This window comes from Mugil cephalus, chromosome 10 (assembly GCF_022458985.1).
Source record: "Mugil cephalus isolate CIBA_MC_2020 chromosome 10, CIBA_Mcephalus_1.1, whole genome shotgun sequence".
NCBI classification, from domain to species: Eukaryota; Metazoa; Chordata; class Actinopteri; order Mugiliformes; family Mugilidae; genus Mugil; species Mugil cephalus.
This window is the reverse complement of record NC_061779.1, coordinates 7,241,414-7,265,258: the sequence shown is the minus strand read 5'-3', so window position 1 is coordinate 7,265,258 and position 23,845 is coordinate 7,241,414. Positions and strand designations below refer to the sequence as shown.

Genomic DNA, 23,845 nt, shown 5'->3' with positions numbered 1-23,845 from the left:
CTAACGCTCCAATCTGTTGTCATGGTTTCCTTCTCAGCGACAAAATGTTTCCTGCTCTGGGATTTGGAGCCCAACTCCCACCAGACTGGAAGGTATGAGTGTGTTATTGGTGTTTTGTGTGTGTGTGTGTCTGTGTGCGTGTGTGCACCTCTGCTAGACAAATTCATGCACGATACACGTATACGTATGCGTGTGGCCAAGAGAGAACATTGGGTTGTCATCTGCAAACTTACAGTCAAAGCGAGCCCGTATTACACATGCGTTTCACGCACAAACATACACAGATAAAACTGTACGCCTTATACATGCATATTCAGATGATTACGCAACTGTCAACCCATCTGTGTTGCCATGGCACTGAGCTGATGAAAAGGACAAAGAAGAGAGAGCGAGAGCAGTGCACATAGAGATGGTGAGCGGGTGGGAGGGAGAAGGTGTGGGAGAAATGGACGCTATGCCTCAACAATATTTTACAGAGTAGTTGGAGGATGAGCATTGCATTCATGTTTTTTTTTTTTTTTTTTTGTCTCCACAGGTGTCACACGAATTCGCCATCAACTTTAACCCCACCAACCCCTTCTGTTCAGGTGAGCTGTTGCTGTGCAGGTGTCACCAGTTGCACCTTTGAACACTTGAATTATTCCCTACTTTAATAAAATGCTTCTGTTTTTTTAGGGTCTTTTTGAACTTACACTTTGGGCAAAAACGAACAAGTCCTCGGCTATGTTTACATAGACAATTGTTTTTTAGACTGGTTGAATTTATTCCACCTCAAAGGTCCTAAATTATGCAAAATTCAATTTATAAAGGTTTTCTAACAGTAATACGCATCCCTATAGCCTGTGTATGAGGCCCCAGAAGTGGAAAAAATTTGACATTTCCCTCGCTCCACTTTTTAGCGAATGTGTGCTCAAAAAGCGGAAAGGGGAAATAACCACTCCCTCCGGTAGTGGATACTGCCTTTGCCTTAAGTGAACGTTGCTCTGTTGTTGGCTGCATTAATGAACCGTAACAAACTAGCGCTAGCTACATGGCACTAACTGTAACAACACATACAAACAAACTAAGTAACATATTCAGGCATGGATCAATATTTTTAACTGACCATTCAGAAACATCCGGCTGCAGCCACAGAGTCTGAACCTCTTCAGGAACCTCTCCCTTTGGGTCAGATTCTGGTTCAAACTTGAAACGTTGAACGGCAGCATCTCTAACAGCCATATTCATAATCCTCCGTAAACATTAGTGCATGGTAACGCCAGCGAAAGCTCACATTCTATGGAAGAGAGTAACCCTACGTCACAGAAAAGGCCACGTTCCCTTATGGGTGACAGTAAAGGACAAGTTGCTGCATTGTGTATTGTTCTTCAAACCAAGAAAATAATAAACGTACGGCCATAAAACGGGTGGAAAAAGATGAAGATGTTTGCGGCAAACTCTTAATCATGATGATGCTAACATTGGCTAATCATGCTATAAAGTCAAACTAGTGAATGTTGATTCTGAACTGAAATGGCAATAGGTAATGACAGAGCACAGTGTTACGTTACTAATTTGACCCAAGAGGGGCGTGAAGTAGGCGTGGACTGACACAGCTCATTAGCATTTAAAGGTACAGGCACAGAAACAGCCTGTTCTCAGTAGAGCTCATTAGAGCGACTTTATGACTGGCTGAGATTTAGGACCAAGGCTGAATTTGGGGTAATACACTTTGAAAACAATGATGTTAGACCTCTGACACCTATATGAAATTGTTGAAAAAATGTATAATATGGGACCTTTAAGTACTTACTTCAACGCTAAATAAAATGGTATATGCGTTTACATGCATAAAAACATGAGACAGAAAAATCTATAATTTAAGAATGTAAAAGTCATTGCATTGTTTTATGTGATTTCCACCGCTAAGAACTTGAATATTTTGCCAGCTCTTGATTCTTATCAAAAGGAAATTATAATTATTAATGTTTGGTTGTAAGTGTATTCCATGGATGATAGAGTCTGCTTAAAGGTCTTCTCTGTGGTCTGGGCCCGTGTAATTCAGCTTTTTCTTTCACCTTAATAAGATGTAAAACAATATGTGGTCTAGTGTTCACTGCCAAGTTAGAGACGGATACATAATTAATAATGAACAGAAAAGACGTTCGAGTCATTCTGACTTTCGTGGAAATAAGTAGCGCACTGCAGATCAAAACAGAAACTCTATTCTTCTTAAGTTTAACAGGAACAGTAAACATGTCATCTCTAGATCACATGACGGCAGCAGGTGCGCCGCTCTCCTCTCCGAGCGCCCCGCTGAGTCTGAGTAAATAACTCCTTAACACATCTCCAACACTTGCTACTTTGGACATTTGTTCTAAATTAGCAGCATGATCACACACCATGACACCAAATAGTTCCTCGTGACAATTCAGACCCGTGCAAGATCTATTACTTCTTCACCTCCATGTTTAATTATTGATTGTGTCAAATTCTGAGTAAAAAGCTTAATAGACATTGGTTACATTTTACAACACACTTTTTATACACAAAAACAAAATCATCAGCACTTTTTGATTCATCCTGGTTAGTGAACAGGTTAACATTTGTTGAACATTTAAAATTAACATCAGCATGTTGTAATGTTAGCATTTCAAAGTTGGGCCACACATGTGCCGTTTCATGGTATTTGTTGCACTGTTGAATTGTCTCTACCATCTAGAGCTCCCATTATACACTAGGATTATGACCACCCTTCTAATATTATGTAGGTTGCTGTCTCATCAGAGAATGGACATGGGCCTTCTGAGGGTGTCCTGTGGTGTCTGGTAACACAATGTTTTTAGTGGGGGCCTTTGGGTCCCAGAAGTGAATCTCCAGTTGTATCAATGTATTTACGTTCCATAAATTCCTAAGTACGTGGCAGCTTTGAGAGACAAGTGGGTGCCCTCGCAGGTTGCTAGTCCATCTTTATATGCACTCACACACAAAGTAACTCGTAACATGCGGCGCTGAACCAGTTCATTTTTGTTCTAGTCCACATGAGCGTGTGAATCAGCACAATAATATCATGACAGACTATTGTGTTGTTGTCAATCCAACAACAAACTATAAAGAAAGGAGACAGTCCCACCGCACGAGGATACTACTACTATTAAAATATAAAGGCTTGTTCTGATGTATAATCCAAGGGTTAAGACGTTGGAAGCACAATGCGCTGAAAGTTTTTACTAAAATCCAGAGATCAGATTCAGAAGAAAAGATCAGCCACCCAAACGCTAATCGGCACTGTGTCTTTTTTGCCAGTTGGGTTCGTTTGTTTCTACTTTCTGCTTCACTTTCGTCAGTGGCGGATGAAACGTTTCACCAAAGACGAGTCATACAAATGTTTGTATCTCCAGACCTCCTCAGTTAATCTTGCTAATCAATGTGTTCAGTCTTTATTGGTCCAAAACAATCAATTCAAAAAATGGAGAGGAGATGAAGAGTGCGTTGCTGTGCCTCGTAATGCTCTGCTCTACTCTCACTTTAGCTACAGTTTCAAATTGATGCAGAAACCTAAAATGCCTATTAGGCCAAGATGGTGATGGTCAGAGCCACCACACTGAGCTTCAAAACTGCTGTTCAGGAAAACTCACAGTAGGGCCGCACAATTAATCAAATTTTAATAGTGAATACGTTTTTGTCTGCTACGATTAAATCTGATCTATATTTACAATTAAAATGTGGGTTCTGCTGCATATCTAATCAAGGAGTTTCTCAACCAAAAATCAGCCAACCACCAGGGGGCGAATGCATGGTTCAGGCTTCATTAAGCTGCCTAAATAGCAAGCGAGTGTATGCTGGAGCGACTACCTCAAGTTACCCGGTGCACTGACTGAGAGCAAGTCATCATGGCCTTGTTTTGGATTTATGGAGAGTGACGTGAAACAAAAAACAAGTTATATGCAAAGAGTGCAGCAGAGTTGTGTCTGTCCCTCAGGGTAATACAACTAATGTGTTCTATCATCTAAAAAAAAAACATCACACTCCAAAGTAAGAGGAATGCATGTATGCCGAAGCTAACGAGCCACGTCCATGTCCATCGGCAACCCAGACAACCATTCCGAATCAAATTTAAAGTTTCATCGTGCACTGAAAACTGTTAGAATATTGTTTGTTTAAAGGTAGTGCAATTAAAATACAGAGGTTTTCCCTGCCATGATGAATAATCATGACTAATAATAAACTGTCCCACATGCACAACTCACATGAGGTGATGATAGACTGATCGCAGCCTCCCAAAGCTGCTAACATGCCTGTAGATTCTTATGCCACATTCACACTAGCAGTGACAGTGACAAGCTGCTTACACTACATTTTTAAATGAAACTAGAGATACGAATGTACAACCCGACGTCAAACACCTGTTTGCTTCACCTGTTGTCATGTAATATAAACAATCAATGGCCGTTCCAACACTCTACATTCTGAGACTCACACTAGTGTCTCCTCATCTTCGTCATACATATTCGTCACAAGCTTGCACCTTGCTTAATAATCCAAATTTCATATTGAGCATTTGCATATGTACATGCACCACTAGCATCTGAAATGTGTAGGATGCAAATGTGTTTATTGACAAATGCAAACAACTTGAGTGCCAACTGCTGACAGCACAACTGTGAGAACCAGAATCTGACACGAGTTTTGGTCTGAAAAAAATGACTAAAAAAAGCTGTTGTGTTTAATTTCGCTTGAATAACACACAAAAAGACACTCAGGGCGCTTTAAGGAGGCTGAATTCAGCAGCAATTAACCTTGAAGAGAAACTGTAATACGCGTCTCATCTGAGCTGGGAGTTTGCACGCTTCATTTTTGTCTCGCCTCATTTGTGATGTAAATCTGAAGGGCACTGGAAACTTAAATTCTTGTTTTCTGCGTCTCTAGGTGTGGAGGGCATCGCACAGGCCTACTCCGCCTGCCTCCCTCACATCCGTTTCTACGGCCCCACGAACTTTGCTCCTATCATCAGCCATGTAGCACGCTTTGCCGCCCAGGCCCTCCAGCAGGAGAGAGCAGCGGTGAGTGACAACACATTTTTCTAATTAGCTAAAGTTTTTGATACTACCCATAAAAAAGGCTGTTCTCCAGCTGCAGCTCAGCTGTAGATACTGTAGCTGTAGAATGAGTTGCTAGAGGAGACACCACAATCACAATGCACTCTTCTGTCTGTCCATAAAGTCTACTGTATGTTACCATGAATTACCATGAAAAGTTTTGCAGACATCCTTGGTGTTCAGGGGGATGAACCAGCTGACTTTGGTGATTGCTGACTTTTCCTCATGGCATTTTTACCTATTTGTGTTTAGTTTTAGTTTAAGATCTCGACAGCTACAAGATGTGTTTCCGCAACACTGGATACAGATGATATTCAGTCCTTTACAAGAAAGGCAAATAACTTTTAAGGTTCCCTTTCTTTATGATGAATGATGTCATTCTGCTTCAGCCAGACCTCTCTAAGCACGAATAAAAAAATGTTGTCACACTAAAGGTTCATTTATGGTACCTTTGCCATCGTGACCTCTGTATGTAGCCAATGTAGACATTTATACCTGTGCGCTCATCATTCTGGCTCGCTCTGTAAAAACCTTTATTTATCCAAATCAATTCAAAAATTGGGGAGATGGAGAAGCAGGCTGAAATACGACATGTTTAACGCTGTTTACAGATTCAACATTGGTTAAAATATGAGTGTAGTAGCTTTTCTTAAGTTTTTATTTTACAGAGTAGCCTTTTACAGAATGCCCCTATTATTATCAGTTTAGATAAATTTACCGTGAGTCTTTATAAATATTTAGGTGTATTCAACTATTGTGACTTTACACTCTGATCCAAGGTTCGGCCCAGATTATCTGATAGTGTGAGCTGTTTACAGATTGTCTCTTGAACCTCCCAAACTATAGATTAAATAGAATAATTGTGGCTGCTCCCATTTTATATCAAACATCTTTTTTATCTTTTTTAAATCCTACATGCTTTTACTTACTAACAATAACTAATGAAAGAGACTAAAACTTCATGGAGAAGCTGAGCATAAACATCCTAGTCCTCTAGGCTAACTAGCATGCTAGCCTTCTGTTGACAGATATTAAAACTGACGGTTCAAATTCCACCTCCAGTTTTGACTGAAGCACAGACACGCAGAGTTGACTAGTTTCTCCTCCACGCTGGTTAAAACGTGACAGCGAGTTCTTCTTCTTGTTCTTCAGCGTTCAGTGCTCCTACAGTAATCAAAACAATCAATTTTCTTCTTGTGCACGCTAGTGAGTCATAGGAAGAAGAATATTTGTGAAGTTTCTTATTAAATGTGTGATGCAGCCTGACTTAAAAATCAATTCTGCGGATAAGATGACATATGATTTATTCAAATTCAAAAGAGACACGGCACAAATAGAATTAAAGGCAGTAAAACACCAGAACCTGTAGATACAGACATGTTTATCTAACTGTGGTAGGTAGTTAATTTAATTCCTTCTGTCTTCCACTTTCATGACAGCTTTTCAAACTTGTGGCTGCGGTTGCTTGACAAAGTCGTACTGTAGATTCTGCTCGTGTTGCTCAAAGACTGCTGCTTCTCTCCCTGGTGAACAGTGATTTGACAGTTCACAGGCCGCACAATGCTCTACTGCCTTCTTCCATTTCATCTCCTCAGACGAGAGCCTCCACCTGTCTTGGTGCGTGTTACCTTTTAGGCCGCCCTTCATCCTTTCAACTGATGTGTCAGTTTCCCAATTTCCTGCTCTGTTTGAACATAACCCTCTCAGTAAGCCTTTACTTTTTCACTGCAGAACTCTCTGTTGTACCTCATTTATTCTGTTCCCTTGCTTTCATTTCATTCAGTTCAGTGATCATCTTCTTCTCAGCATTCTTTTTTTGCATCGTACCTCAGGACCAGTCACACCAGGCGAACTCTTGTTTTTGTTTACTCACCAGTAGTAGATCAGCAGTCGGTAGTGAAATGCCTGTCGGGGGAGTTTGTACTCATAATTTATCTACCGTGAACGGTGACGGGACGAAAGAGTGCGTGCATCTGTTGGCTCGGGTTGCAGGCGTGTGGACCGGAGAGCCGGGGAGGAGGGTGGCAGACTGGAGTGACAACTTCTGTCCTCTCTCCTTGCGTCTTACGCGTCTCTGCAGCTGACACACTGACCAGGCGATTCACACATCTTTTAGGCTTAACAGCGTGAGCTGGGAAGCACCCATCTCATTTTCTGCTTCCCATTGCTCGCGGCCTAGCTCTAGGGATGGCTAAGTCTTTCAGGCTGTCGCTGCGAAGCCTCGGTCCAGATCGAAATAGCTCAACTACTACAAGATGGATTGCCATACAACACAGAGCATGCATTCATGAGCTCTATAAGATGAATTCTTACATGGTTAATCATATCCTGATGCTTCTACTGAGTGGACTCAGGTCACACACCACACAACCAGTGTTTATGTGTATAAACAGACAGTAGTGTGTTTCTGACCTGATGCCCCGCTCAGCTCAGAACTATTCCCTCCTTGCCAGCTGCAGCACGCCCGTAACCACGGTAACCAACTAACCTCATCTCTACTGCGTTGCATTGTGGGACGTTTTAAAGCCAAAGACCACCTTAATTGATGCAAGTAAGTCTGTCGGGTGACGGGGCCCCAGGGGGAGAGGGGTCGTTTTTACTAGACATGTTGTATTATCAGCAGCACAGAGGAATCCCGGGAGCGAGAGCCAGGCCGAGAACACATCCCTGGAAACTATCACCGTTCCTTGTCCCTCTGGTTTGAAGAAAAGACATGAAAAGGTTAGAGGGGGGGAGAGCTCTGAGACTAAACAAAGAGAGAGGGATGGCGTTGTTCCTGTGCTTGCGGCGTAGTGCATACATACTGCAACATCTTCTATGAGACAGTACGTACAATGCTATAAATAGTTTTAGTTTTATACTTTCAGACACACCAATATTATCTCACATACATACTTGTTTAGTCTCTTTTAGCAGAGACTTAGCCTTTTGGTTGACTTGCTCTTATAGTGACAGCTAATCTAGGCCTTTCTGACCTGTAAACTGTGTCACCTGAACCACAACCTGCAGCTCCTTTTCATATATATATACACATATATCCACTCTTTTTCTATTCTCTCTCTCCTAGACTTAGACTTAGACTCAGACAGACTTTAATGATCCAAAGGGAAATTGCTTGGTGACTTAATTGTTACAAAAAGACTAGCTGTTATGCAGCTTCGTGGAGTAAGGAATAAAAGGCGTTCTCTAGTGTTCTCTATGGGAGTGGAGCTGAATCAGTCTGATGGAGAATGAGCTCCTCTGCCCCGCTAATGTTTGGTGTAGTGGACGGAATGGATTGTTCATAATGGAGAGCAGTTTATCCAGTGTCACTGAGTAAATGACTCCCTCTCCCCACCACATGTTCAGCCTTTTTCCATTCAGTTTGTTGATCCTACTGGTGTCTTTTTTGCTGATACTACTCCCACAACAAACCACAGCAAAGTACATCACACTTGCTACAACAGGCTGGCAGAGAGACTTTAGCAACACACTGCACACATTGAATGTAGAGTATACTCAGGTCCTTCACTGTTGTCCCTCCAGTCCAGTCTGTTGTTCATGTGGACTCCACTACTCCTGGATGGTGATGGGCTCCACTGGTGTCATCTTCTTCCTAAAGCCAATGACCAGCTCCTTGGTCTTGTCCACCATTCGGGAGTAGGTGGTTTGTGCATCACTGCAATCAGTGTCCTATATTCCACCTCCTCTCTATCTCTTCTGCAGGTGACAGGACCAAGAGCCGTATCAAAAGTTAGAAGTGTAAAGAGTGAACAGAAATGGAGACAGGTCAGTCCTTTGTGGTGCCCCCACATCACTGACAACAAGTAATCAGCATTATAAACAGATTCCATTCATGGCACACCAACAGAATCTTCTTCGTCAAGCGCCAGCAGAGATTTTTCAGATCTGACTGCTGTTTTAGGTGTTGCATTTCTGTACTTCTAAGTGTTTTCGACCTCTGAATTACATGTCAGAGGCAGTAACACGTAACCTCGAATATAAGAACAAGCCTGAGACTCGGCCTGTTTCCAACTCATTCAGTGCCACGTGTTCCTATGTGGTTAACCACTGACCACTGATAAAAAAATAGGCCTGTCAGTGATGTCACCCATAGGTTTCCTGGAGAGTGGTCTTGAAGCTTAGTGCTATGGCTCAGGTCGTGGCTACGTTTGGTTGTGCCTGAGTTCCTGAATGGGCCAAAGATGTGGAGCATGAGTGGAGTTGAGGTCAAAACAGCTAATTAATTACGCAAAACTTTAAGCCTGGATATACTTTAAACAAGTGTTATATCAAAATTCTCCCCTGTACAGTTGTCGTGGATGGAAAAATTTGCATCGTGACTAACATTTTTCGGATTGACTCACATGTGGAGGCAGTTTCACGAAGCCATTTCGAGGAACTGCTTTTAAATTTTCACCCCTGGAGGTTGCACCTGAAAATGTGCAAAACTCGTGCGCCTCTCGTTAAATTATTCTGATCTGAATGATGTTGTACCGATTTTTAAGTAGAGTGCATGTTTGAGACACAAAACCCCACAAAACCACCGGGTTGTACAGATGCATCGCACTCACAGATGCCTGGTGTACACAAACTTTCCGACAACAACTCGTGCACGTCCCCCTCTGGTACACATCCAGCGGCACGTCTCCTGCCCATACCGGAGGAGAGCGCAAGTAAGCTGGGTATCATTATGCTCCCACGGTGCTTTTTGTCCCTAATTGTACCCTGCCACCCTTCGGAGAACAAATACATGAGCAAAATACACAAAGGCTCGAACTCGTGTGTGTGTGTTCTGCGCCAGAATCCTTTTGTTTCTGCACGGAAATGATTGCAGACCCCTTTTTTCCTGTTTTATGTTACAGCAAGTTCAAACACGGCTGGAACATAGGAAGCAGTAACAGACAATGAGATGTGACAGCTGCAGCGCAAGTGTGTGTGCGTGTCTGTGTGTGTGGACCCCATGCTGATGTAGTGGATAGACTGGTGTGTGTTGGGAGAAAGTGGGTGGCTAGGTTGTAGGCTGAACACAAACCGGCTCCTGCTCTACCTCGGTGTTTCTGTTCCTCAGATAATGAGAGAACCAGCGTCTGTGGACTGTGTCACCGTGCACACACACACACTCTCTCTCCCTCACACACACACACACACACACACACACACATGCAAACACACACACACACACAGAGCCAGGCTGCAGGCCAGCACAGTCTGTGCGTGTCCCAGTGTGTGAGCGACCCTGTCTGTCTGTGTGATAATGATTCTCTAATGAGCGCTGCTGTTAGCACATTAAAGAGACAGGCTTCAGAGCCCTCCCTGTGTGTATGTGTGTGTGTGTGTGTGTGTACATGTGTACGTGTGTGTGATTTTGTTCCAAGTAAAGTCAATGCATGTCTTTACCTTGTCTGTTCTCATCACAGGAGAGCCGTTTCCGTTTTAGTGCATGCAACTGCTGCAGGTTTGTGTTTTAAGAGAGACATCCTGATCATAAGTATTTGGACGTTTTTCTTTTTGTTTTTTTTAGTTTTTTAGGTTCTGCCCTTCATTGCATTCAACGACAAAGTAAGTGAAAGGAGACAAGAATAGACACCACATTAAAGTGGTAAGCCTCAACTGTAATTTGAGTGGGTTTTGCATTAATATGGAGATTGCTGTGTAGGAGATGAGGCCCTTTTAATACGTAGTTCCTGAAGTAATTGGATGGATACAAATTAAGATACAAATTAAGCAGATTCATCTCAATCAGTGACTTCCTAATAGGCGGTTCAGGCGTCTGCGTCAATTTGACGGCGTCGCCACGGCAACAGCGTATGCGAACCCTAACGCCGTAGCTGTTAACTACGCACCTCGGCAACGCAGACCACAAGAGCTGGGATTGGTCCACTTGGTAGTAGCATGTTTCTACTTTAGTATTTCCAGGCTGCTTCTCCATCGCTGCAGTTTTCAAATTGATTGTTTTGGATCAATGAAGATGGAACGGAATGTGGAAAGGTTAACTGAGTTATGCAAAAATGAACCCAACCGGAAAAATAGACTCAGCACCACCAGCGTTTTGGTACACGTTTACTGCATCTGTCCTTTATTAGCCTAAATGAGCCTTTAAAGCTTCAGACTTTGAGACAACTCAGAGATTGTCGTCCTGCTGAATTATAAAATGTCATTCAGTGGGTTTTTATTTATTTAGCCGAATCTGGGCACACGGAGCGGCCCCTGTGTGCTTCTGTTTTCATCATGTTGCTTCAGTCGGCAATGAAGTCATCAATAGCTGGCACTGAGTCAGAGCGATTGGCAGTTATATGTAACTTAGCTGGAACCGAAGTGCCATGCTGTTGTGAGCTGTTCTTTTTCCTCTATACATTCATTTGGATGAACTGTAGGCTGGCACTGCCCCACACTCGGCTTGTTTTGAGTAGTTTGCAGCAGGTTTGGAATCATGTTTCCACACCGTGCCAAGTATTTGAAGTTCATCCACAACGTGGGTACCAACCACAGTGGCAAGTGACAAGTTAGTGACTAGCTTGTAAGATGAGCGAAAAATTAAACTGATAAAGAGCCAGATGTTTCCAATACACTATATGCATCATTAAAATTAAGTCATTTTTACAGTGTGTTCAAGAGGAGTCCACAGTAAACATCTCCCACTTGTGGTATTCACAACTTTGTATGTGGAAATCTTTGAAAAGAACACAGTTTGTAATGTGTTTGCTGATCTTTCTGAAGAGGTCTGAAGTGCATGGAATCTGTAGCGTTACCAAGGGCATCGTCTATTCATTAATTCTCTACATTAAATTATGCAGTTGTTAGCTTGCTGGATCGTTAGCCTTGGTGGCTTCTGGGCTTCCACCCGATGCACATCCACATGAGAGTGTTAAATAAAAGAAGGCAACAACACGGGATGTGCAAATAAGCAACTGTTTGCTAATAATTTGGCTACTAATTAACTATGAAATTAATCATGAATTATTTCATTTTACTAAGTGGCTAAGAAACACTCATTTAAATCGTTTGTCTGTTTGACAAACGATTTAAATGTGTTTTGCCGCCACTTACAAATATTCAATGAAGTGTTTTTTCTTGCTTTCCTTTTGACATTTATTGCTGCCTTTTCGTGACAAGAATTTATTATCTTCATTCAATAAAATATTGAATTTTATCTGTAAACTCAATATTTAAGTGAGTGCATTTTATGGACAGGAAGCGATTTATTTAGCATTTGTGTATGTTTGTTTATTTGTGAATGAGACAGGATGAGACAGGCCGTCTGTCTGCACAGGTCATCTTCAAATTTTGTCTGTGAAACGTTTTGTCTTTTTTCTCTTGGTAAATGATCTTGTAATTAAATAGAATTTCTCTTCCCTCTTACAGTCACAATATTCATCTACCCACTCATTCACACAAGCGCACACTTTCACACACTGGTGCCAAGCACTGGGAGCAACTCAGGCTTCAGGTTCCTACTCAAGGACAATTTGGCATGTGGTCTGTGTAACGGGGATGGAACCGCTAACCCTCTGAGCTAACCCTGCTCCACATGGCCGCCCTTCATACAGTTAATTCAGACACATGAAACTGAGAGAGCGTGGTGTATGAAGGCTGTAGGTGTTGTCTTTGTTCCTGAAGTTCCAGTACGTCCATTTAGCTGTTCATCTTTTTTTTCCCCTCCAGAACAGATGGTGTTTTCTGTCATATGAATGGAGCCCAACTGAAAAGCAGGAAATCTTTCGTTGTGATTTCTATTTTTCGCTCCGTCTCCCTCTCCTAGAATCAGCTCCTGTTTCCTCTTCACTGTCATCTGAAGTGTCTTTGCTTTTTTTTTTAAAGATGGTTTTCCACTTCTACCCCTCTTCCTGCACCTAAACAACGTAACTGCCTCTATGTGCTATTAAGCCATTGAAACTATAAGCATCATCATTTAACACATATATTCCTTTTCAACTGCCTATGAGCGTGTTTTGAATTTGATATGATATGATATGATTTATTTTTCAATAATCTGTATGCAAATCGAACTAACAGTAAAAGAAAAAATTAAACCCTGAATTCATCATGACATCATCGATTTCAAACACAGAGGCTGTAGTTTGATGGAAAAAATGGAAGCCATAGCTTATTACTCCCTGTCTCATACAAAACATTAGACCATCTTGTCCATCAGCAGTGCATAAGAATGAAAAGTAAACAAAAAAAAACAGACCAGAAAAAAAGAAAATGGCTTTACAGTCATACTATTGTTTATTTTTATACTTTTATACTTAATTGTTTTAAAGCTTTTCTTAAAGTCACCAGTGAGCTACACAATTTCAATTTGTCATCTAGACCATAGGTCTTTAACAGGGTGTCCGAGACCCCTAGGGGGTGTGCATTTTTTTTTTTTTTTTTAATTCTCCCACAAATTTAAATTTCTTTAAATCTCTTTCTTTAATAAAGGGATATTATGCATTGACTCTGTCAGGCTCCCCACAATTGGCTGAGATCCCATTCAGTCCCCAGGTGAAATCTCAGCTGCTATGTTTATGTCAAGTATGTTTAGGTTTACAGCAGTTGGCCACCCTACTGTTGTACATGTTTAAACCTGTGTATTATTTGAATATCTTAATATTAAATGCAAAATTATATTAATAATGTCTATTTATAAACAGCACTAGGCAGAATTTAATATAGAACACATATAGTGGGTAGGGGTTTAATCTCCATAGTTTGACTCCTAGAATAGAAACACATCTATATTTAACATTGCTTTGCATGTTTCAAAAACACACACCCCCTAATTTCGGATATTTCCAATATCCGAGAATTTTAAGATGTGTGGCCCTATGTATAATGGCTTGGTATATTCATGGTAACAAGCTTTATTTATTATTCTAATAGCTTTTTTTCGGAATTTTGATTATCGATAGCAAACAATAGCTCAAGACACAAAGCCAACACCTCTTGTTTTTTTCTCCTCTCTCCCCCTCTGCAGCAGTACTTCACTCTCCTCATCATAACAGACGGCGTCATAAGCGATATGGACGAGACTCGCCACGCCATCGTACAGGCGTCAAAGCTGCCCATGTCCATCATTATTATCGGCGTGGGCAACGCAGACTTCGCCGCCATGGAGTTCCTGGATGGAGACGCCAGCGTTCTGAGGTCCAACACGGGAGAGGAGGCCGTCCGAGACATTGTGCAGTTTGTACCTTTCAGGGATTTCCGTAACGTGAGTATTCATATCTCTGATTTGCCTGTTGGTATCCTCATACATTTTAATGGACATAACGATAGTTGTCCATCGTTAATTGCAAAACATAACTTTGAAGCCTGACATGTTCATATATGGCTGTAAAAATTGAAAATGACAATGAATAAGCAGGAAGGAAGAATGACATATGAAGAAATGTCTGCACTATCAAGACATTTTGGTTATTTTTTTTTATCAGTTTTGAGTCTCTGGACTCTAATCAAAATACATGCATCATTAAACTTCAAACTAACGAGACAGGCTTAGAAAAATGCTGCACCAACTTAAATCTTTCATCTGAAATACTTAAAACTGGTGTCAAAAACTTTGTGCTTATGTACAATCCCCCTACTAAGAGCCACTGTTGTGTTTCATTGTGACATCATTGCTTATGAATGAATTTACTATGAATTTACTCAATTATATTTGTTTTTTAACAGCAACTTATGAAAGATTTATTCAATAATATTTGTTTTTTAACAGCAACACAGTGGAATAATTTAAATTAATTTTAAGTAAGAGTGTTCCATTGACTCAACAGCGTATGACTCTAAACTCTAAACTCTAAAATCCTGGACATTTTCAAGGCTATTTGACATTTACACATATAGAGTACTGTCTTATTATTCTCAAAAGCTAGTAGTTAGCAATCAGATTTATGTAAAAAAAATAAATAAAATAAAAAAATTCTGGTCAATCGTCATCAAACCAAACAGGTCTCAGTGCAGTTCAGTGCCCTTCAGCCACTATTTGCAGAGGTGACACTTAAACTAATGTTTCAACTTTGCTGCTACACTTTGACTCCATCTTAGTTCTGCAGAAGCTTTAACTAATGACATGATGTCACGCTGTCTTATTGTGAATGTGCTATTAAAGTGGCAGCCTGTCGCTGCTGAGATTGTAGCTCATCACACACACACACACATACACACAGAGGGTCTGCTTTATGGAGGTGGCTGCTTGTTTATCTCAGACTCAGCAGAGACACTGTGAATGTGTTTTGAGTTGATGGGAAGACAGTCTGTGTAAGAAGGGCTAATGAGGGCTTATACATGTGTGCTGCAGGTTAAGACACAGGTTAATTAGCGTGTGCACATTTTCGGGCAGGAGGACTCATTAGAGCATTTTTGGTTGTTTGCTTTTTTTTTTTTTTGTCGGTCATGTTTTCATGTGTATATATTTTGTGTGCGGGGGCTGATGGTGGGCGAGCTGACTTCCTCTGAGGAGGAGGAACAGACAGTGTTTGCTGGCTTTATTCCAGGTTGTTTGTGGGAGTACGACAGACAACAAAAGAGAGAAATTAAACCGAGACAGAGAAGAATTGTAAAGATTTGAGTGACCTGAAATGATGAGCTGTAACTTTTACAATTAATTATTGTCAGGAGGTTGGTTAGCGGTGAATGCAGAGTGCCTCATTTAAGAAGTAACTAATGTATCAATTGTCATTACTCATACATTATTGCTTATGTTCCATCTTGTTTAATAAGTTATCTATACATACTGCTATCAGCTTGTAAATTTCAACAAGCCATGAAGGTATAATCTTTAAAAATAACAACATGTCACAATTGTTGGTCTTTTTTTTTTTTAATCTCATTATAGATCTGCTTAACTAACAAAGATTTATTGAGATAAATGTTGTAAATTAGTGTCCTTGCATTGACCAAACTGACACTAATTTCCTGGAGATACGTGCCAGACTTGGAGCCAGACTCCAGTCACACTTCCCATATACTTACTCGCGTTTTCATTTAATTGATGCTCCACTGCGCTCTGCTCTACCTCCACTATTTCAAAGAAATGTTGGATTATAGACTGTACTGTATACAGTATTTCTTTCCAACTATCACGAAACTACTCACAGATTGGTTGGCAAATTGACATGTATTTTAATGTTTTAGTTTGGCCAAAGTCCCATTCACTGACTTGAAGAGGGTGGAGCTTTTGACCTATACTGCAGCCAGACACCGGGGGAGCTCTACTTGCTTTGGCTTCACGTTTGAGGAGTTGTTCCGCCGTCCATCTTTATAGACCCCTTCATGGCCTATGTCGTTGTGACGTCGCGGTGTTAGCTGGAGGTAAAACAGAGGGAAGCTTGCAGGCAACACTGTCACTGTCAACCATGAAAATGTCGTCTTGCTGTATCTTTTTTCATACGTTAAGTTAATCATTATTTGGGGGATTCTTGTTACACATTAATGCTAATGCTGACACAAGCTAACACGTTAGTTGCATGTTTCAGGGGTGTCCAAGCAGAAGTTGCATTTACTATGCTACCCTCCACAGTGGTTCCACTTACTTCTTGTAATATCTTCGTTGAAGAGGCTTCACTTGATAAAGACAGACCACACTTCGTCCCCTCTTTGTCAAGAATGGTTTTCCTCATCCGTTCTTGCCAAAACAGTCCACTGAAATATGCTAACCGCCATTTACAAGCTATAGTGTTTGAGATGTGTTGCATCCAGTTAAGCCCTGTCCCTCAGAAAACATCACATTGTGCTTATGACACAAAATGTTTGGTGTTCAAGTAGCATCGTCTGTAAGTCATGATAACATCACTTCCTGAAATCTGTTGGTGTCTTAAGAGCTTAGAAAGGTTGTTTTTTTATATATATAAAAAAACTGTTTCACTTCAGCTCTGTGTTCAGCCGCTAATGTTCGGTGCACTTTGAGTTGTAATTTAGTTGAGGTCAGTGTGGGCCAGAAACGCAGCATTTTCATGGCCGTGTGTCCTGTGTTTTATTTTGCTAAAGTACCAGCTGGCCTTTACAAAATGCCTAACATACAAATATACTGGAAAAGGCATTTAAGTCAGAACACAATAACAAGAGCACAATCCCCGCTGCTCTGACCTTCATAAACCTCTGTTTTTACATTTGTACTCGATAATTTAGTTTTGTTAATGCACTGCTTTGTTGTCGCTCGCGCTCAGGCACCCAAGGAAACCCTGGCCAAGTCGGTCCTGGCCGAGCTGCCCCAGCAGGTCACCCAGTACTTCAAGCAGCGGAATCTACCGCCCGCCAACCCGGCACCGGAGTGAGGCGCCCCGAAGACCACGACCCACATGCTGTAACATAGCTCGACGAAACCTCTCTTATCGTTAATGGCAATTAACAATACAGAACGAAAGTGTGTGTGTGTCAGCTGCGAACAAAAAAAACAAAAAAAAGAGTTATGGACAAAAAAAAAAAAAAAAGAAACTTTTAAATCCGACATTGAAGACATCCCTGATGTGTTCTTTGCACAGTTTTTACTGGTTAAAGAGTGTGTGGTCAGTGTGAATCCATCCGAAGTGACATTCGTTTGTTTTTTGAAGCTTTCCAGCAGACAGATCATTGACGATGAGGACTCGGTGCATGTGTAAAGTGCAGGTAAAATGCTGGTATTTTTTTCAGCGGGATTGAATATATCTTGGCTCGTCAGGATGTAGGTTGTTTTTTTATTTGTTCTGTTTAGGTTTTTTTGCATGTGCGTATGTGTGTCTTGTGATTGATATCATGTGGTACATACAACTCCTTTGTGTAAAGTTGTTTCTAAGCCAAACTATTAAGTCAGTGGTTGGTTCCTCTGCTGTTGTTGTACGGACTCCGTTGGTGTAGCACATGGAGGATCTCACGTGGTGGACTCAATCTTTCTTTGCGGAGCGCTGCTTCTTCAGCCGTGTTCCCTTCACCAGCGGAGGTTTTTTTATTTTTTTATTTAGGAGAGAGGCGGGTTTAATGCTCCGCTACGCTTATTTAAGTGAAGGGTACAGAGTCTTAGGAAATGAGGCCGTGGTGGCAGCCGTAGCACTAACACAGAATAGATGTGGGATGCTGTCACTACACTGTTAAATACGGGGACCATATTTTGCAAAGTTTCACAAAATCCTTGCATTTCTTATGACTTCGGTTCATTCTGCATGTTGCCAATATCTACTCACCGTTTACGAACTGACGGCCACAAACGCATGAAGTTTTTATTTTCAAATGACATATTTATCAGATTTTGTAAATATTTTATTCTTGTCAAAAGGGAAGAATTACGAGACGGAGAAGGAAAAGCTGGGAGAGCAGACGCGTTTTCTGATATGCATATATATATATATACATATATATATTACTGTCGAATGTATATTTCTATGATGCAGTTTATGTTATGATAAGCCAATGTTTCTGCCATGTTTTTAAATGTACTTTTTATGCAGTGATGAATTGTGTATTACTGTGCATCTTTGTACTAAACGTGTTGCTATTGATTTTATAAAGTTGTGTCTGTGTCAACACTCAGGTTAATAAACTGAAGGAAAAGTCACACGGCCTCTTGGTGGTGTCTCTGTGGACTTTAGAGAGACAAAGGAATGCAGGATAGAAGGACAAAAAGAAAAAAAAAGCTTAATTCTTGCAATGCAATGCAAAATCAGTACAATGCCAAATGAAATAGAAAAATAATTATAAATACAATTAAAAATAAAACTATAAAGATACACAGAACAACCACAGAGATACAAAAGTATCATGAGATACAAAACACAGATGCAAAACAGCTACAAAGAGTCAGAGTGTTACAAAGGGCCACGTGAAGATGCTTAATTATTGCAAAGAATTCAAAATCAATATGGTGCAAAACGAAAAAGGTCAAAAAAATAGCCTTAAAACTAGAAAGGCAGATAATTATCATAAGATATAAAACATAAAAATGCAAAACAGCTACAAAGAGTACAGAGCGTTGCTACATTCATAAACACAACGTTTGACCATAACGAGACTGGAAGTGGTTACAAAAAATGTTCACAGAGATATGCAAAATACCTACAAATAGCCTCAAAACGACAGTAAAAATATGCAACACAACCAAATGGACACAAAAAGATGCAAAACAGCTACAGAGACAGAAAATGGCTGAAGTAAAGAAACCAACGGGCCACACAAAGATCATTACACTGCGTAGAGATCATAAGTGATGCAAAGAGACGAAAATTAACCACAGCAACACAAATTATCAGAAACCATGAAACGGCTGCAGGAACGCAAGCAGTACAGTTGAGATGGAAACGCAACCCCAAAGAGATTGAAAGAGGGTGCAGAGAAATGCAAAACGACAAAAAAAGAAAAACAGAATGACTCAAAAGAGACAACTTGTAAAACACGGAAAAAGAGGCCACGAAACGATGCAAACATAACGGTTAGAGGAGATGAGCGAGTCCCCGACGCCTCCGTCCTATAAGAGAGTAAACTGTTGTATAGAATCAGAGTTGTGGGCGGTGAAAACGACACTTGCACCAGATCTGTCTTTAACTCCACATGACTCACCCCTGATGAGTTTTCCTGTTGCTTTTACTCGGACTGAAGAGATAATGAATTACAACCTGCTGCCACCAGTTAGACGGACTGAGCAGAGGGACTTCAGCTGCACACACACAGTGTCAACCTCAACAATCGTCCTACACTACCACCGTGGTCTGAGGAGTCCTGTCCTGCTCATTACCAAACTGTAATGGTTTAAAAACTAACGACAGATTTTAAACTTAAATGCTCATGTTTGGTGCTCAAGTCTCTTACTGATGTGTTTGTTAGGTGGATTTTTTGTTTGTTGTTGCCGCAATACTGAGCTGCGTCTCTCGGTTAAACCCACAAACCAATCTCTGCCTTAATGATGTCGCCGAGCTGACCTCAGGCAAACACGGCCACAAGATAAAATTATCTTCCGAGTCTCATCTTCGGTGTGTGAGAAAGCTTCATACTTTGAGCTCCACACACACACACTCACAGACACGTTTCACCAACACCGTGCGTGTAGGTTGTTTATTCACACTGGGAGACTTTTTATTTCCATGCCGTCTCACCTCGACTGCCACCTTATTAACAGAGCTCAGCTCCAGATGCACAATTCTCCTGCCAAGGTCTTGATGAAGACTGAATATACATCACAGAATCCAATTACCCAAATTAGTTTTGATTTTGTTCAATTTTTGGCGCATTCATTTTATGGCACACGTTGTTCTGGTTCAAAGAGGAAATATTGTGCAGCGCAGCTCAAGGCCCACTCACACAGCCACAGCAAAGAACCCCCAGCAGCTGCAAAAAGAACAGCATCATGTTTAATAGTGATGTAATAGTGATGCATTTATGATGAGGAGGACAGAAGAGGAGAGCACAGGGTCAGAATTAAGATGCAAGTTTTCACTATATAGTAGTTCTTAATAATTAAACGATAATTTATTTAAACGGTCTTATTATTTTACTTATCCTTTTTTTTAAAGAGAATATTCACATATTTTGTGTGATCGTGCCCCTGTTTGGTTTTTCTGTTGTTGTGTTAACTCAGCTATGAGGCCACTACCTTAATATACTTACAGAGTTTAAAATACATAAATAAATGACTCTCATGTCTTGAGTTGCACAGCTGTCTTGTATTCTTTATGTTATGTTATTTTTTTTTAGGTATACCACTATTGGTGTAAAGTTTTGGATCAGTATTGTCGATACCAGCCTGAATTTTACTCATTGTCAGATCAGGGAGGAAATCGGTGGTATCGAACACCACTAATGTTTAATTTATATGAAAAGAAGATGCTTAAACAGTCTGAATCCATTAAAAAATGTGCAAAGTTCTTCAAATGGTTTGGACAACAACAACAACAACAACAACATCTGCATGGAAGTGTCCAAAGGAACTAGTGCTGTATTAAAGGTAAAGGTCCCAGCAAATATTGATTCGGTTAATGTATATCCTGTTTACTTCACTCCTTAAATTATGCATCTTAACGTTATTTTGTATTGTCCGAAATGTTTGCACAGCATTTCAGCAATAAAGATTTATCCTCCATGTTTGAAAAATTGTGTAACTATAACCAGATTCAAACTACAAATTCATTCATTTGCTCATTCACATATTTGGGCAAAAGATTTTTAGTTACGCTAGGAGCAAAGCTCTAGAGATCACCAGATACCTGCAAAAACAAACCCCCTCATACGACTTTGTGTGCGTTGTGGGTAATGTAGTCGCAGCAATTAATCTGAAGTACTCTTAACACTTAGACATTTCACCGCTCTCGATCCAGAAACTTGACTTAATGGAAGATGCTGCTAATCTTTTCTTAACAGGTTGTTCCAATCTGTTCATGTCTGACAGAGCAGCGCAGTAAGTCCCAAGATTAATCAAAGTGATCATCATGTGAATACGATAAGGATTTCTTCAAATTAAAATACACTAAAGGGAAAAGGAGGAAAATACACGTTCGCTTTTTATCTTTGTGGGATCGGCAGATAACCTGAAGCTGACCTGAACTGGGTTAATGACTGGGCGAGAGGACAAAGTGCTGTCCGTACTTTATGGGATCAAGGGACAAAGGATCAAATTATGGAGCCTCATTGCTTTAGTTTCACTTGTAAATCTGTCTGCGTTGCGGTTCCATCACTAATGGACACAGTTAGCAGTGAGGGATTTAGCAGCTATTATGAATAGCTAATAATACCCTAGAAGAACCGAACAATCAAGAAAGTGAACATTGTCTTCCATGCTCGATGGTTTGGTCACTGTAGTGTATAGTAGCTATATGCTCCAAAGTTCCTTCAAAGATTTTTTTTTTAAAAAAAAGTCTTTTTAAAGAGAAATAAATTGGCAAGTGACTGGTCCTTCCCCTGGATGTTTTGGTGTTCCCTTGGTGGCTTTCTGTGGATGCTTGCTTCACTGGAGCACAGTGACAACACGGACCTCGGGTGAGTAAACCATAATGGAGCCCTGGAGAGGAAAACAAGGAGCAGGGCTGATGGGCAGGTCCTTTCATTACATCTCTCCATCAGTATGCTGGGAAAAAAAAAAAAAAGTGACATAGTTCTGAGGGGCTAAGAAAAGCTCTCTGGGAGTCTGAGAGGAAGAGTGAAGGAAACAGGGTGACACAGATGAAGAGCCTAAAACAAGAACAGGAGACTGACAGGGCTCAGGAGAGAAGGAATAAGGTCGAGCTGCAGGGACGGAGACGGAGAATTTCACAATACGGTTAGAAACAATGTGGACAGACTGGCCAGCAGACACAAAGCTGAACATTATGTACGCTTTACTGAGGCCGGGTGTGTTTTGTGTGCGCTTTGTGTTCCCAGCACCAAGTGACTGTATTAAATTGTCACCGTAGCTACCAGCCTATGATACAGTTTCCACGACAACACATTCTGTTCTTCATCCACAAGAAAAAAAAAAAAATAAAAAAAAACGAAAAAAAAAAAAACCTGTCTGTTAGGAACCTGTCTGTCTGGGAAAAGGCAAAGAGTGACAGAGAGGAGCAGATGATACAAACAAACAAACAACAACAAAAACGCAGATAGTAACCGGAACATTTTTCAAAGACGGATCTCTAATTTGGTTGCAGACCTCTAAATTGTCATCATAGTCTATGAATTGCTGAGGGAGTGCAGGCATTGAAAGCTCCACTCGGAGAAACAAGCAGCCAATCAGGGTTTACTAGCCTTGTTCCTTGAGAGTCATTGACTAGAGTTGGACCTTTGATTATATTATGTGTGAAACTGAGGAATAGCTTGATAATATTATATTTTCACAGTGGAAAATCATGTATCTTGGTCACAAAAATCCACAAAAAAACAAATGCGATGATGTGACATGTGTCTTGTTTTTTTACATTTATATCATGCATGCATGTAAAATAAAACACTATTGGCACATTGTAGAATGGTTAAACTTCGCATAGTTAAGGTAAAATTCACAGAAAAGGAGCACAGGTGCAAGTAATAAAACAAAAGTAATTACTCATAAATCTATGTTTCTCCTTAATCTATGTGTAAAAAACTCCAAGCAGCAGTGCTGGACTCAGAGAACGAGAAGTGCTTTGTGCTTCAGAGGGAACTGAACAACACAAAGAGGCACCGTTACTGTTTGTAGACGGCGTGTGATTCTGTTGGCATCACACATAAGGTGAATGTTTAATGTATGCATGATGCAGACCCAGCAGCAGGAGCTCGACTGTGCCGGGGATGTGGCTGCACCTGCCAACACACATAAAGCTGCTTATCATCCATGAACCAAAAGATTAGCAGCGTCTCCCACTACAGTTATACTGTGGTTTAGGGGAGTAAACATGTTCTGCAGCGGGATTCTCAGATTCACAGTCAAACACATGTGCATTATGTATTTGTTTAAAAAATATTTTTTTGCACTTTATAGCATTACTACTAGGTTGTAAATACAAATTACCTTCGGCTATAAATGAGTAAACTAAGTAATACCCTAAGGAAGACTCAGTAAAATGTTTGGTTTTAACCTGTTTCATAATGTAATAGAACACATTTAAAACTTAAATATATTTGATGCTTTAAATATATTTAAGTTTAGTTTGATAGATGGTTTGGTAGCTTCATATCTAATCCAAAACAAAATCCTATCAGCTTTATTGTGCCCTGTGTACAGTGTACATATACATGCTAATGTCATGTCCTCTGAAACATTACTTCTAAACTCTGTTTTGTTTTGTTTTTGTTGCTTTTTTTTTTTTTTTTTTTTGTTTTGTCTTTTTGTGGTTGATTGAATGGAATATAGCCTTAGTCAAAGGAAAGTAGACATAAAGCCTTAAAAGACC

At 40.5% G+C, this 23,845-nt stretch overlaps 1 protein-coding gene across 1 annotated transcript in view; it reads left to right on the top strand.

The window, feature by feature from the left end:
- cpne2 (copine II) overlaps window positions 1-18,570 on the top strand; it is a 47,097-nt gene extending 28,527 nt beyond the window's left edge. The window contains exons 12-16 of the mRNA XM_047597243.1: window positions 38-92; window positions 536-587; window positions 4,909-5,042; window positions 14,020-14,256; window positions 17,210-18,570. Coding sequence (XP_047453199.1) covers window positions 38-92; window positions 536-587; window positions 4,909-5,042; window positions 14,020-14,256; window positions 17,210-17,317 — 586 coding nt within the window. The 3' untranslated portion in view covers window positions 17,318-18,570. The remainder of the gene's footprint in view (window positions 1-37; window positions 93-535; window positions 588-4,908; window positions 5,043-14,019; window positions 14,257-17,209) is intronic.
- Window positions 18,571-23,845: the final 5,275 nt, after the last annotated feature.